General features: G+C 44.6%; 1 protein-coding gene across 3 annotated transcripts in view; it reads right to left on the reverse strand.

Moving 5' to 3' along the window:
- Window positions 1-15,584, reverse strand: part of ARPC1B (actin related protein 2/3 complex subunit 1B) — a 32,629-nt gene extending 17,045 nt beyond the window's left edge. The window contains exons 1-4 of one of the 3 annotated variants that reach the window (XM_061599389.1): window positions 13,091-13,479; window positions 10,695-10,784; window positions 3,619-3,693; window positions 688-792 (exon numbers count right to left, since the gene is read on the reverse strand). In XM_061599389.1, the coding sequence (XP_061455373.1) occupies window positions 688-792; window positions 3,619-3,682 (169 nt within the window). In that variant the 5' untranslated portion in view covers window positions 3,683-3,693; window positions 10,695-10,784; window positions 13,091-13,479. Of the gene's footprint in view, window positions 1-687; window positions 793-3,618; window positions 3,694-10,694; window positions 10,785-13,090; window positions 13,480-15,479 lie in introns of those variants that run through there. The other 2 variants (XM_061599390.1, XM_061599388.1) reach the window with 2 other exon arrangements.
- Window positions 15,585-17,919: the final 2,335 nt, after the last annotated feature.

Raw genomic sequence — 17,919 nt, forward strand, 5'->3', positions numbered from 1 at the left:
GAATTGTAGTTTGTTAAGGGTGCCAGGAATTATAGCTCTGTGAGGGGTAAACTACAGTTCCCAAGAGGGGGAGGGGATATGCTTTAAATGTAGGGCACGTGCTTATGTAGACTTAATGGCCTTATGGCCATTTACTATCTTTCGATGGTAAGGTGTACGACTTTGTTCGCTTCAAAATGTGGGACGCCAGCCCTGTGGAGTTTGAGGGCCCTCCTGCTCATTCTGCTGTCTGGCGCCCCAGACATCTGCCCTTAAGTCCCATCCTAATGATGCTACTGACTGCACTAAAAGTCATGGGCCCCATAGAAAACTCCTGGCAGAATGAGCATGAGGAAGAGGAGGACTGGCATCCAGGGGAGGTCCCGAGCGGTCTGCAGAGGGAAGAGGCTGAAGCCACAGAGGACTTCAGTAGCCTGGCCAGTGACAGCCCCAACCCCAAGGCTCCAGCTGCTGCCAAGGAGACAGAGCCAGCTGCCGAACCTCCCATCGCCATGCCTGCCTGCCTGCCCTCTTGAGCCTGAGGGCGGAGAAGAACGGGCCAATGCATCTCTTCCCCCGTCGCCAAGGATGTGCCGGTAGTTGTGCACGCACAGGCTGAGCCCGCTTTGCAGGCTTTGCAAAGGAGTGCCCACTAGCTTATCCAGTCCCAAAGTGGGAGACCGTAAAGAGGAACAGAAACGTCCTCACCCGTCACCTGCCCGTTGTGTTCCTTCAGCTCATGGATTTTGCTCCACTTTGCCCCGTCTTTCTTGTAGATGTGAACTTCATGGTTGTTGGGACAGATGGCAAGTTCTGCAGAAGAGAAGATGAAAAGGGTGCCATGAAAGCACAGTTATTATGCAAAAGAAGCACATCTCCGTCCCCCATATTAAACTCCGTGATTTGCAGCAAGGGCAGAATGAGAAGATCCTCCTTGGCCAGACATTAATTTAAGTTTGAGGTCCCCAATCAGAGCTTGGAAAAGTTACTTTTTTGAACTACAACTCCCATCAGCCCAATCCAGTGGCCATGCTGGCTGGGGCTGATGGGAGTTGTAGTTCAAAAAAAGTAATTTTTCCAAGCTCTGTCCCCAACATGGTGCCCATGGGCACCATGGCACACACAGATGCTCCCTTTATGCCCGCCAAGGCTACCTGCTCCTCCCACCTTTTTTTTAATTGAGTTTTTTGCCTGTTGAGGGAGGGGGTTGCCTGTTTTGAAGAGGGCTATTATCTGCTTTATTTGCTTTGGGGTGTGCAGGTGTTTTGCGGTTGGGGGTTGGGGTTCAAAGCATTGACCATTTTTCTTCTGTGAAATGGGTACATTGTGATGCTCACAACCATTTCTTGGGAAGCTTGCAGATCATTGCTATTTTCAGGGGGGACTCAATCTCATGCCAGTAACTTCAGGTTGTGCAACTGGAATTTATTTGCACTCTTGTACAACAACCCCACTTCCCTCTCAGTTCCTAACGTGGCACCCTATAACCTCTCCCATGTACCCAAGCCTAGTTTCTCTTCCCACCCACTTCTCTGCAACATCAATCCCCAAGAGTGAGAGAAAACGTGCTCTTTATTCTCAGGGATAATTGTGCAATCACAGCAGTTCTTTCAAACTCCCACAGCTGGGGTGCAGGAAGTCTCACAGGCTGCAATTTGCCAGGGCATTCTGCTGACCCACAAACAATGCCTATATTCTCTCTCCCACATCTGTTCATGCCATTGACACAAACATTCTGTTCTCTTCAGTTCCCTCAAGTTTCAGTTCTCCACATTTCTGTAGCAATTTGCAATTTTTTAAAAATCCTCATGAAAATTTGTCAGCGACTTTCTCCTGTTAAACACATTTTTGTCTGCAGTTTTGACTAACGTAGACATTTTCGCAAGTTCTCCTAATATAATGCATTCTTACATGTTATTTTCACCAATATATTCATTTTGTGTAAACTTTCCACTAATATAAGCATCTTTGTAAACATTGCTTGATTGGACTGGAGAAATGCATTGCAAAATTCAGGTAAGTGTGTGTTTTGAAGGATGGCTATGTTTCGGTTCTCATATTGTTTTGGAAAGTGTGAATTTGATAAATTCTGCTTTAAATGCAAACTGAATCACGTTTTTTCCCCATCCCTAATCTCCGCCCAGCTCCATGACTGAAATTTCATGAAGAACCAGCAATCCAGACAGTTCCCAGTTAGGGAATCAACACAGGGCTGCCACCAAAAATGGCAGCCTCGTGGCACGACGATCCTCATCTCCGTCTCTCCCGTAGTGCAGGGGTGGGGAATCTGTGGCCCTCTCAATGTTGTTGGACTCCAACTCCAATCAGCCCCAGCCAGCATGGCCAACGGTCAGGGATGATGGGCGTTGGAGTCCAGCAACATCAGGAGGGCTACAGGTTCCCTGCCTCTGCTGTCAGACTCACCCACGTCATTTCCCCCATCCCACCTTTTGGCTCTCCATTACTGGCTGCTGGTAGCGGGATGCATTTTAGGTTGTTTTTAAATTGTTTTTAATGTTTTTAAAATTGTTGCATCCCACCCTGGACTCTTGGGTGAAGGACAGGTATAACAACAACAACAACAACAATAATAATTGGGAGAAATCTGAAGTTCAGCTCTCGTACTCAAAAGAAATTCCTGTTCTCGGTGTTCTTTCATTCTAATGTAAGGCTTGCAGCCAACTAAATTGTATTTAAAGTAGCCCCACTGAAATTTCCAGACCTAGGATAACCATCTCCATTTATTTCAATTGGTCTGCTCAGTAGGGCTAACATGGAATACAACCCTAAGTCTTTTGCACCTGGCTCCAGTTGGGGGCCTCGTAAAAAAAAAAGGAGATTTTGCAGGCCTGAGGCCTGCCCATCGTCTTCCTAACTATAGAAAGCTGGCGTAACTTAGCTGCTGAAGCAAGCTACCCCTATTTCAAACTCTGTTTAGAAGGAATTTGACTTACACCATCCTTTTTTTGCTGGCTAAGTTCCGCCGGGTTGCAAGGTCACGTGACAAAGCTCCAAGGGGGTTGGAATAGGTGTTAGTCTCTCCTTGGCCCATTGCACCCCTGCCACACCCCCACCACACCCCCGGAATGTTGCTTTTGGGGACTTCTGCCAGCTGAGCCGGGCTGAGGGATTTACACCAGCTATGTAACAGCTGAGCCAAGATCTGCCGAATCCAGCCTCTCTGATCCTGGAAGATTTTGGGTTTGGACTGCGCTGTTAGGAGATAGACAGTGTTTGCAAAGCTCCACCCCCAGATCTGCCACAAATTGCAAAACTCCACCCCCCAGGTCACTAGAAATATTGGGCTCCGCCCTTTCTCTATTCCTAGACCAGCCCTTTTAGGCTTTGCCTCTAGGCACCAGAATTGTTTATCTCACGGTTTTATTTTGTAAGCCATCAAGAGAACTGTATTGGGGGTGATCATATATATTTAAATAATTACTGGGTCATTTAAACAGGATTTATTGCAGACTGTAACGATGAATGCCTATGTTTTAATGGGCTTGCTTTACTGCATATTTTAATTATGGTTTATACCGTAATGTTGGTATAATTTACTTTTATTCTTGTAAACCACCTATTTTGTCATTAATAATACCAATACTTCCTAGAGACGGCAGCCATCGTGAAAGAGCTTACGGGTTCTGTCCTTGTTCCATGCATGACAGCTGATTGGCTCCAGCAGGAAACTTTGGTACGCCATGGCTTCTCAACCTGTTAAGAAAAAAAAAAAGTTAATCTACCTCAAGCAACATATTTTTTAAAAAGATTAAAGCTGCAAATCCTGTGCCCCCTTATCTGGGACCAAGCCCCGTTTAGCTCAGTGGGACTTCCTTCTGAGTAGACATGTATAGGATTGCACTGTGAATGAATTTATTCACTATCCTGCCCTTCCTCCAAGAACCAGACAATGTATATGTCCTCCCTCCCACCCATCATCCTAGAGCTTTATTCTCGTAACAACCCTGTGAGGTAGGTTCAGCTGATAGAGAGAATGACTGACTGACCCCAGGTCACCCAGGGAGCTTCATGATTGAGCGAGGATTTGAACCTGGATCTCCTCCATGAACATGGTCCATGACACCACACTGGCCTTTCCTTGAGACTTGTGCAAGCAGCAGTTCATGGGAGACAGTGGTGTGCAGTGGTTAGAGTGCTGGACTGGGACCGGGGGAGGGAGTTCAAATCCCCACTTAGCCAGGAAACTCTCACTGGGTGACCTTGGGCCAGTTGCCAACTTTCAGTGTAGCCTACCTCATGGGTTGTCGCGAGGATAAAATCACAGGGAGGACCGTGTATGCTGCTTTGAGCTGCTTGGAGGAAAGGGCAGCTATAAATGACTAGCCCGTCAGCTCTGCCTCCCAGACTCCCATTGCCTTTGCTCAGTAGCGAACGAAATGTGCTCTTGCTTATGTGTTGAGTCTCAAGTGTATTCAAAGGTTCAGATGGGAAGCAAAAATCCCTGGAAAGCGCATGAGGACCTGGCTTCCTTAGCCTTTGGCTGCTTTCAGGCAACCTGTTTATTGAGCACTCATCCTGATTTGTTTGCACAAAGCTTATGCACAAAGCTTTATTGCACAAAGATTATATTGAGGATCCGTCTTTGCTGAGTATTTGTTCTGATTTGCTTGCAGGAAGGCTATATAACAATGAGTATTCATTCTGCGTTCATCCTGATCTGATTGCAGAATGTTTATATGTCTTCCTGTCAATCATTCATTCACCCCACACCTCTTCAGTGCCTTTCCCCCATCGCTTTCCTAACGACAAAAAGTTTAATAATAATTCACTAATAGGCAAGAAAACCTTGTGATTTAAGAACATACCTATAGCCAACAGATATTTCTATCCAACTTGAAAAAGCAGGGAAATTGGGCAGCTACAGAGAATGCACCAGGGGAGCAGGAGACCTGACCTCCTCTCTGAGATATTGTACTGCCCTACTAGGGTTGCCAGGTTCATGGCCTGAGACTGATCCTGTATCTTTAGGAGAAGAGAAAGTCAGCCAAGTGCAGGTGTTCTTGCAATGAGACTGGGCCTTGGAGGCTGGGCCTGGCAACCAAGAGGTCTTCTGTATCTTTAAAAGTTGTGCAGGGGGGAGGGAGAATTCCACCTTGTGGTTTTTCCCATTACAGGGTTGCAAGAACACCTGCACTTGGCTGACTTTCTCTTCTCCTAAAGATACAGGATCAGTCTCAGGTCCTGAACCTGGCAACCCTATGGCCTACAAATGTGTAAAAATGCAAACACAATTTGGGTTGGTCTTTCACAGTCCAATCCACTTCCTGTGGAGCTTGGAAGAATTTGGTAACATGGCAGGGAGGGGAAGGGGAGGGGAGGAGATTGGGTGGGTGGGCACTGGGCAGAGGGAAAGCCCCTTTCCTTTCTAAAGGAAAACATTGTGAATAGTATCTTTCCTTTTCAGGGTTTCCCCCACCTTTTTATTCTACAGCAGGCACATGCAGCCTCCCACCCAAATTTAAACCAAAGCTTTCCCTGGCCACATCCACACCAGGCCTTTATTTCACTTTGGCCAGCCATGGCTACTCTCAAAGAATCCTGGGAAGTGTTGTTAGTGAAGGGTGCTGAGAGTTGCTCGGAGATGCCCTCTTCCCCTCACAGAGCTTCAATCAGAGCAGCTGACTGTTAAACCACTCTGGCCACTGGAGCTCTGTCAGGGGAATAGGAGTCTCTTAGCACCCTTCACAAACTACACTTCCCAGGATTCTTTGGGGGATGCCAGGACTGTCTAAAGCAAAATAAAGGTCTGGTGTGGGCGTGGCCCCTTGATTAGGTAAGCCAAGCAGCAGCTATGAGCCTGGCTTTTAGAGCACTGACAGTTGGTTCTTATTGAGCATGCCCAGGCTTATCATTTATTCCAATTCTAAATGTCTTACATTAATTAAAAATCAGCTAGGCATTTTAAAAACTTTTAAACTGCAGAAGATGAAGGTCAGAGTATGGGGCAAGGTCAGTAATAGGATTACAGGTACTCTGTGAACATGGCTGATGTTTAATTAATTTCAACAAATTATGAGAACTCTTGACAGAAAAAAGTCCAAAAGGGCTCTGGTTTTTCTCTCTTTCTTTTTAGACTTTGAACACTTGATTCTCTCTGACTGTTTTGTGTATTGCCGTGAAAACTTAGAGGATAGTTAAGCAAGCGTTTCTGAGTTCAGGACTATAAATTTTGTAAGGCTTTGGTTTGAAATGAGTTTATGGGAAGCATCAGAATGGCATGGGGGTAATTTCAATTTAACATTGAGGAATGCGAAAAATCCATGCTGGCTATAGTTACAGCCCTCTTGTGGCTGTATAATTTTAAAAGAGTTGTTGCACTAGGGCCATAGGGATGGGGAAGAAATTCAATTCAGGTCACATTTAAAGTCAAATCTATCAAATATGCAGTTTCCAAAACAATATGAGAACCAAAACACAGCCATTCTTTGAAATACATACTTGTCTGAATTTTGCAGTGCAGTTCTCCAACAAAACAATGTTTACAAAAATGCATATATTAGGGGAAAGTGTGCCTAAAAATGAATATATTAGTAAAAAAATGAAACTTCATTACATGAGGAGAAATTGCTTGCGAAAACACACTCACTAGTCAAAACTGCATACAAAAACATATTTAGTAGGAGAAATGCATACCAAAACGCTGAAAACTTTTCATGAGGATTTTTTTAAAAAGAAAACTCGCAAATTTATTTATTTATTATTTTATTTATATCCCACCCTTCCTCCCTTGATGCTGAATTGCTGCATGACTGAATTTAAGACTGGAAAAATTAGTAACAGAGAACCAAAAGCAATAGATCCTTCCATCCCTAGCATCAGAGCAATTTAATCCACTTTAACTGCACAGATCTAAATTTTCTGATATGCGGTTGAATCTCTCCTGCAAAATACTGCCAGCCTGGAGGCACCCTTTGTCTGACATCCAAGCGCCTTTGGCTCTGTGAGCTACCCCTGAAAGGAAGCAAGGAGGTCCTGATAACCTTGGAAAACAGGAAGCTGGCTCCAAGGAAAGAAAAAAGCATAAAGGGGCTGCCTCATTAGCTCTTCACTTTCCTGTTTCCAGTTCCCACCTCTTGGCAGAGTCAGCGCGGCCACCAGAGCGAGCGGGGACAGGGGTTCTAGCTTTTTAGTAGTCACACTAAATAAGGCATCTTAGCAGGTGCAGACACAAAAAGGATATTACAGAGCTAGAAAAGGTTCAGAAAAGAACAGCCCAAATGATCAAGGGGATGGATCAATTCCCCTATGAGGAAAGGTTACAACATTTGGGCAATAGCGCTGTGGCAAATTCAGATGTGCAGGGTCCCTTCATGATAGTGACACCACGTCCCCAGGATTCACTATCTCTTCTGTAATTACAGGATTATAGAACCTGAATAAAACTGAGGCTAAATGCTGGGAGAAACCTTTCAATTTTAAGAAATATAAAACAAAGCCAGGTGTGAGACTAGGATTTGGGAGACCAGGGTACTTGCCATGAAGCTCACTTCTCACTTACCCTCACTTAGCCAATCAGCATGAAAGGTGAGGTATGTGTTAGTTACTGAAAAGAGTCTTCATAGTGACTGACTCACCTCCTTTCACTCTGATTGGCTCCAATCAGCAAGAAAGGACAAGGAAGCATGTTGTTAGCCAAGCAAGAAGACTCTTCTCCGTGGCTAACATGCTCCCCTTTCATGGTGTTTGGCTTGCACATAGATACCCTGCTGGGACCCCCTGTGATCCTGGATGACTAAACCCCTGCATCTAGGGGTTTTTAGGTTAGAGCAAAAGTGAATAAGAGGTGATATGATAGAAGTGTATAAAATTGTGCATGCCCTGGAGAAAGTGGATAGAGAAAAGGTGTTTCTCCCTCTCTCATGACACTAAAACTTGTGGACATCCAATGATGCTGAATGTTGGAAGATTCAGGAGAGACAAGAGAAAAAGTCCTTCATGCAGCACATAGTTAAACTATGAAGCAAGAAGAGGTGAAGAAGTATATGATGAAATGGGCACAGGATATTGGAAGTAATGTTTCTCTATGGAGGTATGGGAGGAACAATGGCAAAAAGACAATATATTTAAATGTGCATGATTGTTTTGAAGTAATGTGAAGATGGTATTTAACTGCTGCAGTTATTGGATCAATGAATAAGACCTATTCTAAAATCTGTGAGAGATGCAAAAAAGGAAAATGGAACATATTTTCACCTGTGGTGGGCATGTAGCTATGAACATACCTGTGTTTATTTTTCTTTGTAAGCCACCTTGAGGGCCTTTGGCCAAAAGGCGGGGTATAAATAAAATTTAACAACAACAACAACAACACTGGGCTGAGATCATTAAAATAATGACTGTACTATTGAATTATGAAGATCCACTAGATTCTGTATGGATATTGTTGAATTACATATCACCTCCTAAAAAGAAGGAACATAAATTACCTCTTGTACATTCCCATAGGTGTGTATGTGGGGTCATTTGCCTTCCAGATGTTGCTGAACTACAACTCCCATCATCCCTGGCCATTGGCCATGCTTGTTGGGGCTGATGGGAGTTGTATGTAGTTCAGCAACATCTGAAGGGCCAATGGTTCCCCATACCTATTGTAATAGCTGCATGAATATTTGTCCCCAAATGAGCGAAAATGGCATTATAAATGTATAAGGCTTGCTTGATGTCTATTTTTTGATGGATTTCTTTAGGATGAATGATATCAAGTTTCAAACTTTAATAACTATTTTATTTTACTGTAAAGTTTATTTTGAATACTGTAAAGTATTGTAATGTTTAAGTATTGTAAAGTTTATTTTATATGTATGTTGCTGGGGCTTACTGCCGAGTAGGTGTATTTAGGATTACAGTCCAAATCACCCTCATCAGAATTTATTCCACCCAAGACGATTGCTACTGTGTGTGTATAATTAGAGGAAGGTGAAGGAAAGAGGAAATGCTGCATCTTAACGAAGAGCGATTTGAGAATACCATATAAGGCTAGAGACAGACCTAGCAGAACAAGTCAAAGGTGGCATGATAAGAGGCCAAATCACTGGTGATGTACAACATGGCTGGGCTGTTGGATTTAGATCAGTGTCTAGTCTAATGCATTGGTTCTCAAATTGTAGCTAGTAGAATGGAGTAAGCTCCATTTGGGTGGGGCATGGAAAAATTGCAGAACAGTCCAGGACAGGAGTGGGAACCTATTTTAGCCCAAGGTCTGCATTCCCTCGCAGGTAGGGACGGGAGAAATTTGATACAGTTTGCATTTAAAGGCAAACTTACCAAATTTGCACTTTTCAAAACAATATGAGAACCGAAACACAACAATCCTCTGAAATTCACACTTCTCTAAGCTTTGCAGTGCAGATCTTCAGCCAAGTAATGCATTCAAAAATGCATATATGAGGATAGAGTATGTATTAAATGCATACATTAGTGAAAAATAACATACAAAAATGCACTGTTAAGGGAAACTGCAGTGCAAAAATGTGTATATTAGGAGAAATTTGCACTAAAATGCTGACTTTAAAAAAAATCTCAAACTGATACAGAAATGTGGAGGACTGAATTTAAGACTGGAAAAGTGAGATACTGAGAAAATCGGAACTGACATAATCCCAACTGCTAGTGATGGGAAACCTTTTGGGAGGCCCACACCACTGGTGGATGTAGCCATACACATACCACTTCCCATCCTTCATCCAGACAAGCAAGAACATAGGAACACAGAAAACAGCCTTATTCTGAGTCAGGCCATTGGCCCATCTAGCTTAGCATTGTCTACACCAACTGGCAGCAGCTATCCAAGGTTTCAGACGGGTCTCTCCCAACTAAGGTTCTCATTTAAGGCTGAATCAAATTTGAACTTTATGAGAATCAAGACACAGCCATCCTTCAAAATTCACACCTATGAGAATTTTGCAATCAGTTCCACAACCAATCATATGCATGCATTAGGGGAAAGTGTGCAAAAAACGATTACATTTGTGAAAATAACTTACAGAACTATAACTATTTCTGTTTGCAATTGTTTGCAAAAATGTGTATAGTTAAAACTTCATCCAAAAATGTGTTTACTAGGAGAAATTCCTGCTAAAATGCTGAAGAATTTTCATGAGGATTTTTTTAAAAAAAATCACAGATTGCTGTAGAACGGAAGCCAAGACTGGAAAAATGAGAAACAGAGAGAAGCAAGATTGACAGATCCTTCCATCCCTTTTTTCAGCCCTGCCTGGAATCATTGCTGGGAATTGAACCTGGGACCTTTTGCACACAAAGCAGATGCTCTCCCATTGAGCTACAGCCCTTCCCCATATTCTGCTCAAGTATAATCACTAGAGGAGGCCGCTGTCAGAGACCCAAGTATGACGTCCTCCAAGTGTTCCCAGCTGCCTGTCATTGCCGGATGAGCCCACTAGAGGGGACTTGGCCAAGTGCCACTTCAAAACTGGGCCCACCTGGGCAAAGGCATGGCAGATCTGCTGCCCTGTAGATGTGTCCACTCTGCCTCCACTTGCGCTCTGCTGGTATATTTGCAAATAAAGGAAATATCACACCAGCACTTGAAAAGTCTCCAATACTCTCCCTCATCCGTGGTGTAATGGTTAGACTGCTGGACGAGGACCTGGGAGAGACCAGGGTTCGAAGCCTCACTCAGCCATGAAGCTCACTGGGTGACGTTGGGCCAGTCACTGCCTCTCAGCCTAACCTACCTCGCAGGGGGTTTGTGCGGATAAAATGGAGAGGGAGGAGAACCATAAACCACGCCACCTTGAGCTCCTTGGAGAAGAGGTGGGATAGAACTGTAAGAAACAAAATAATAATTAAAAGGAATTTGCATCCAGTAAAGCTACATTCACCCCTACCATAAAACAGTCGCTTGAGCAATGTTGCTTCCCAAAAAAGGAAAAATCTATACACTTCCTTACACAGACCCAGCTTGTCTGTCTGGTGGGAATTATGACAAATACCTTCCAGGCAGTGAAGTCATCATAACAGACAACAAAATGGACAGGGTACAAGAATGATGAAATCTCCACTCTACTCAATACTCATCAAGGCTGTGTGTTTGCTGTATCTAAAGCTAGTCCTGTTCAGCGTAGACCCATTCAAATTAATGGACGTGGCTAATTTAAGTCTATTAATTTAAGTGGGTTTACTCTTGAGTAGAACTTAATTGGCTACAACGGTCTGTATCTGTGTGTGTTGATCAAGAGTGGATCTATAGCAGGGCCAGGGAATCTACGGCCCACAGTTATTTTATTTATTTTTTTATTTATTGTTGGACTCCAACTCCCATCAGCCCCAGACAGCAGAGCCAATGACCAGGAAAGGGCTGTAACTCAGCGGCAGAACACACGCTTTATATGCAAAAGGATCCAAATTCAATCCCTGGCATCTCCATGGGAGAACCATGTGCCTCGGGAATCTAAATTAATTACATTATGAAAGGCTCTGGTGAGCTCAAAGAGGAGGGTGCCCATTGCTACCCTGCACTATGGACTGCATTGGCCTTTACTTCTGCTAAGCCACCTCTGCTTAACGAGGGTATGTTTCAGTTGCAGTTGATTCACCCTATTGCTTCCAATGCAGAAACACAGCAGAATTATCCACCCCCAGACTTATCTTTGTACAAGATGCTGATCTTTGTACAAGTTGCTGATCTTCCAATCAGCCTCAACTGGGGGCCAGTAATTCTCATAAGTCATCAGGTTGATTAGACTGCTTAACAAACAGACTCATGGCGCAGATGCACAACATAATCACCTGCTCTCTAGGAGACTCCCACTGGGTCTCTGAATGAGTCACCGTTCTTGCCTCATCTCCTTTCATTTGAAAGATCAGTGACTGATGCAGAAATATAAAAAGGCAGGCTTCTCTGAAGGGGGGACTTTTGTTTAATAGTGCACTGCCCATTTTAATTCAGAAAAAAATAGTGTACCTCATCTATTGAACATTGGTACAGCACAGATCCCTGGAAAGAAATCCCAATTGGGGCACGAGGGAAAATGCCTCCCTTAGCCACCTTTCTTGCCCTGAAGCATGAAAATCAGTCTCTTTTTGTATTTTTTGTTCCAGCCAGTTATTAGCACATACCCTGTTCTTAGCCAAGTGTGTGCTTAACCCCATGATGATGGAGTCAGCTCAGCATCTAGCTTTTCCCTGCATTTCTATGCAGCGCCTCCATGTGCTGAAGCTGAGGAAAGATCACTCACATAGACACCACTTGGTGAATGGGCACCAGTGTTGTCCTTTTTCCCAGAATTAAAATTTTTAAAAGAGCATTAGGGGAGGGGCTGTAGCTCAGTGGGTAGAGCATCTGCGTCTGCATGCAGAAGGTCCCAGGTTCAATCCCCAGTGGCATCTCCAGGTAGAGCTGGGAGAGATCCCTGTCTGAAACCTTGGCACGCCGCTGCCAGTCAGTGTAGACAATACTGGGATAGGTGGACCAACGGTTTGATTCAGTATAAGGCAGTTTCCAGCAAATAATTGAGCAGGCAGCCTGAGGAGGAGGCTGTAGCTCAGTGCAGAGCATCTGCTTTGGGTGCTAAAGATTCCAGGTTCAATCCCCAGCATCGCCAGGTAGGGTTGCGAGAGACTCCTATTCAGTTACTAATTGTATTTTATAGATTTGTTTTTTGTATTTGCCGTTTGCTTTATGTTGTATGCTGCTTAAGAGTTTTATGTAAACGTAAGCTATATAAATCGACTAAATAAATAAATAAAATAAATACAATCCTGGAGAGCAGCTGCCAGCCAGTGTGGGCAATACTGAACAAGATGAACCAAGGGCCTAACTCGGTAGAAGGCAGCTTCCTATGTTCTTCCCAACATGGTGCGCTTTGGATGATGTTGGTTCCCATCTCCCCCAAATATTGAGAAATGCGCTTCGGCTCAATATCCCCCAAATATCCGAAGTTGTTTTCTCAGGTGCCATTCCATCCCAGTTCTCCCTCTGTCACCCTTGAGCCGAAACACGGGCCCCCACATTGGAAAAGCCATTTGGATGCCGGCCAGCGGCAGCAGAAACAGCCTAAGCGCAACTCGCTCAGAGCTGTGGAAGAAAAAGCCACTTCCTGTCTGGGGGCATCTCCTTACAGCAACTTACCTTGAAGGCAGCGAAGGAACGTGAGAGAGTGAGGCAGAGCTGTGGTCTTCCCTCCAGGGTCTGGAAAAGGAGGCCCGACCTAGTTCATGGACTCTGAGCAGTCGACATGAACAAGCAGCAGGGCTGAGCCAGCCTCAGAGGAAACTCTGAAAGCTCGCTCTGACTTCCCTTTTCGCCTCTGCTCGGGGGGGGGGGGGAATGTAACCACTTCCTTGCGTGGGTGTTGGGGCACTGCAGAGAGGGAGGGGAAAGAAAGTTGTGTCCTGCACAGCCAAAGGCAGAGGAGAAACTCACGTCTGCGTGTGAGGGAGCGTCCTGGGCTTGGCTCCTTCTCTCTCTCGCACTCTAGGCCTCACCCTTTGAGGGCTTGGCCGCAAAGCTCTCTAAAAACCATACTGAAAGGCACAAAAAGGAACAGGCTGGCTGCTTCAACACTGCTACGGCACCCAAGATGTTATTGGCTATTATGGAGGGGGAAGGAAGGAGTAAGGGATTTTGCAGACGTGTTCTACCTCGGTTGTGGAATACCCCCCAAGCCTGGCATGCAAAAAGGAATAAAAAGGTGGGTGGGTAAAACCAGCGGAGTGAAGCCAGCAGTGAATGGGGAGAAATTCGATCCAGCTTGCATTTAGAGGCAAACCGACCGGATTTGCACTTTTCAAAACAGTACGTGAAGCCACAGCCCTCCTTCGAAATTTACACTCCTCTGAATTTTGCAACACTTTTGTCCAGCCAAGGCATGTGCATGGAAGTGCGCATAAAAATACATGGGTTGGTGAATATAAGGATGCAGTATATAAGGGGAAATGACTTTGCAAAAATGTATCTATCAGGAGAAATTTGCCCTAGCATGCTGATGAACTTTCACAAGGCTTTAAAAACAATAATAGCAACCTGAAGGGGAAATGTGGAGAATTGAATTGAAGACACTAAAAAAGGAAAAACTGACAGATCCACCCAGCCCTACATTCAGGCTGAAATTCACAACATACGTATCTGCCTCTGTCAAGTTGGAATTATTTCTGGGGAAATAGGCTTACTACATGCACTGTTAGAAAAGGGAAGATTTGTAATCTTTATGCCCCATCATTGAATTAAAGAAGCCATTGACTAATTGACCAGCACTTGAATAGTTAATCAACTCATTTGTGGATTAAATCTACAGAAAGTTGCTTGTGAATAAATGCCCTGTGGTATAGTGGTATATTAGGAAGTGCTGGAGGTCATCATGACAACTCCTGAATGATTCATGTCCCTAAGAGAGTCCAAAATTGTACACATCTGTGTTGATCCAGCTGTATACACACTAGGGATGGAAATATAATAATAATAATAAATAATAAATTTTTATTTGTTAGTCGCCCATCTGTCCGACTTAATGGACACTCTGGGCGACTTACACAATATAAAATACAATATAAAACATAACCATACAACAATCATAATATTAACATCAGTTCATCTAAGCCATCCTTCAATAATACAGCATAATAACCTAACCCACCCCAGAAATCCCATAGGCCTGCCTGAATAGCCAGGTCTTTAAGGCTCGGCGAAAAGCCATCCGGGAGGAGGCATGTCGAAGGTCAAAAGAAAGCAAGTTCCAGAGGGTGGGGGCCACGATCGAAAAAGCCCTCTCTCTGGTCCACACCAGCCTAGCTGCTTTTACCGGTGGGACCGAGAGAAGGTCCTGTGAGGCTGATCTTGTTTGGCGGCACATTTGGTGATACTGGAGGCGTTCCTTCAGATAAGCTGGGCTGAAACCGTATAGGGTTTTAAAGGTTAGTACCCACACCTTGAATTGGGCCCGGTATACAACTGGCATACAATATCTGTCAGTTTCAGCTCTCTCAGTTTATTTTTCCAGTCTTAAATTTAGTTCTCCACATTTCTGCAGCAATCTGTGAATTTTATTTTAAAATCCTCATGAAAATTCTTCAGCATGTGTGTGAATTTCTCCTAATCAGCACATTTTTTGTATGGTTTTGACTAATGTAGACATTTTTGCAAGCAAATTCTCCTAATATAAAGCATTCTTGTGTGTTATTTTCACTAATATATTCATTTTTATGCTAATTTTCTCTACTACAGACATTTTTGTAAACATTGGATGATTGGAGAACTGCATTGCAAAATTCGAATAAGTGAATTTTGAAGGATGGCTGTGTTTCAGTCCTCATGTTGTTTTGGAAAGTGCAAAACAGCTATGCCTAAGGCTACAGTCCACATAGTAGGGCTTGCTCCCAAGTAACAATCACACAGGAAGACCAGGCTGCTTCAAGTATTATGTAAAAATACATGCTGTCAGATTTTTTTTTGGGGGGGGGGGAAAGAGAATCTCAGCTGCCAACAGAAGTTACGTTCCCAGTTCTATTTCAAGCAAACTCACCTCTCAGCAAACTAACACCACTAACAGCAAAGCTCTCCTCTGTAAGGCACTGTTTTTTTCCAACCCCAAGATGCTGTTCACTTCCTCCTTTGGGTTGGCCAGTAGGCAGGGCCTGCAACCTCCCCCACACACCCATCATCCACTCCCTAGTCCATGGTTATGCAATTTAACAAGCGGAAGCTGCTGTAGTTCCTGAATTAGATGCTGCTTTAGGCTATGTGGCAAGCAAACAATATGCTCAGATAGGGAGCAAGATGAAAAACTGTAGGGATCTCAGACAATGATCTGCTTCACAGTCGTCTCCTCTTCTGGAAGAACACTTTTGTGAGTTAATAGTAGAGTGAGGGAGGGCAAGAAATTGGCAGTTTTACTGGAAACCTTGCACAGAGTTTTGGTGTGGCACAGGGCAAGGATTTGAGAGAGCCCTGAGCCCAAGAGACCTGCCGGATCAGGCCAAAAGCCCACCTAGACTGGCATCTTGTTCTCACAGTGGCCAACCAGAAGCCCCAAAGGGAAGCCCACAATCAGGACCTGAGTGGCACAGCCCTCTCCACACTTGCAATTCCCAGCAGCTGGTTTTCAGAGATATACTGCCTGACAGTGGAGCCAGAAAATAGCCGTCAGGGTTAGGAGCTGTTGGTAGCTTTATGCACCATGAATTTGTTTAGTCTTCTTTTAAAGCCATCCAAGTGAGTAGCCACCACTCCCATCTTGAGGGAGAGAACTTTGTTGTGTAACTCTGCCCTGTGTGAAGAAGTCCTTCCTTTGGTTTGTCTTGGGCAGTAACGTAGTAGCAAATTCAGAAGGGCAGGGTTGCTTCATGATGGTCACAGCCACAACCTCCCCCCCCCTTTTTTTTGCTCCTGGGTTGAGAATGAGATCCTTGTTAATGCCTTCCTCCACAACAACAGATGTCCCTAGGAGTCAATCAACATGAAAGGGGAGAGTGTTAGCTACTGAAAAGAGTCTTCTCCGTGGCTGGCTCACCTCCTTTCAGTCTGATTGACTCCAATTAGCAGGGAAGGACAAAGAAGCAAATTAGAAGATTCTTCTCAGTGGCTAAGATATTCCCCTTTCATGCTGATTGGCTTGTAGGACACTGGAGACATAGGGACTCTACTTCCAAAAAAGTAAAGGGTCTGAGACTCCCTGAGATCTTGGACGACTAAACCTCTGCTCCTGGGCAAGATGTCCTCCACACACACCCAAAGAGCCATGTTGGTAGCTCCACCAAACAAGCTTATCCAGTGATGGAGGTGATGTCTGGGACAAGCAGCAGAGAGAGGCCACTGTAACCATTCAGCCCAAGGTTTCTCCCGGTAGTGGGTGTTTGGGGGGGCAAACTGGGGAACCGCCTGGGGCCCTACACTTTGTAGGGGCATAAACATGTCCAAAATCCTGCCTGCTTCCTTTATAGTCAGTCTCAGTCTAGCTTGTCTTTAACTCGGCAGCACGGCAGGCAAGCCAGCCCCTCCCTACAAAAACATAGGCAAAGAACATGATCAGCATGGTCGGCACAGGAGCTGGCCTTATGTCTTTTCCCCACGCACATGCCCAGTTCGCAACCACTGTTTTAGTAAGAGGAGAATGGAGATGAGATCCACAATGTCACAGGTACTGTTTATATGTTAGGTAACATTCTCCACGCCAGCTGTAACGAAAATCGACTACAATGAATATATTATGATGCATTTATCCATACTTTCACTGCAGCTTCATGCACTGAGTTAAGTGAAATTTTATGCCTGACTTGCTTTCATGCCTTTAAGGGGTCCCCAAAAGAAAATCTTGCCCAGGGCCCACAAAAGCCCTAGGGCCACCACCATTCCCAGTGGAGAGTCCTTAACAGCAAGATAAAAATTGTCCTGTGCATCTGAACCTGTTTTTGGTAAGCTTGTCAGGGAGTCTACGCAACAATGCTGATGTGCTTGGCACAATTGTTTTTTGTTTTCCTTAATTGGAGAGTCTTGGTGCTGAGAGGGAAAGCATTGGGCCCACAAGTCAGGTTGGGTCACTCATCTATTGCCCGGAAATGGACCAAAAGTGAGAGATTTCCTTGGTGGTCCATGCCAAAGCCTTACCCTGGGACCAGCCAGCCTACCTAGCCAATTGGCTGCAGGGAGAAACATGGACCAAACATAGCTGAGCCAAGCATCAGGCCACGTTGCATTGCAGCTCAGCCATGAACACAGCCTCCCACTCCTCAGCTGCCTTCACCCCATGACTGGCACAAATGAGGACCCAGGTACATGGGGGGCATATGGCTTGCACTGAACAAACCTGGTATATAAAGGCAACAAGTGGTATCTCCAAGAAAACATCGCAGCGTTGAGAGTTCCTGTCTAGCGTTCCAGCCAGCCGCTCTTTCAGGCTACACCATTTCGTTCCTCCTCATTTTCCATCTCTTCTCCCGATACTCAGCATTTTGTGGCTACTGATT

The sequence above is a fragment of the Rhineura floridana genome, chromosome 17, assembly GCF_030035675.1.
Source record: "Rhineura floridana isolate rRhiFlo1 chromosome 17, rRhiFlo1.hap2, whole genome shotgun sequence".
NCBI lineage: Eukaryota > Metazoa > Chordata > Lepidosauria > Squamata > Rhineuridae > Rhineura > Rhineura floridana.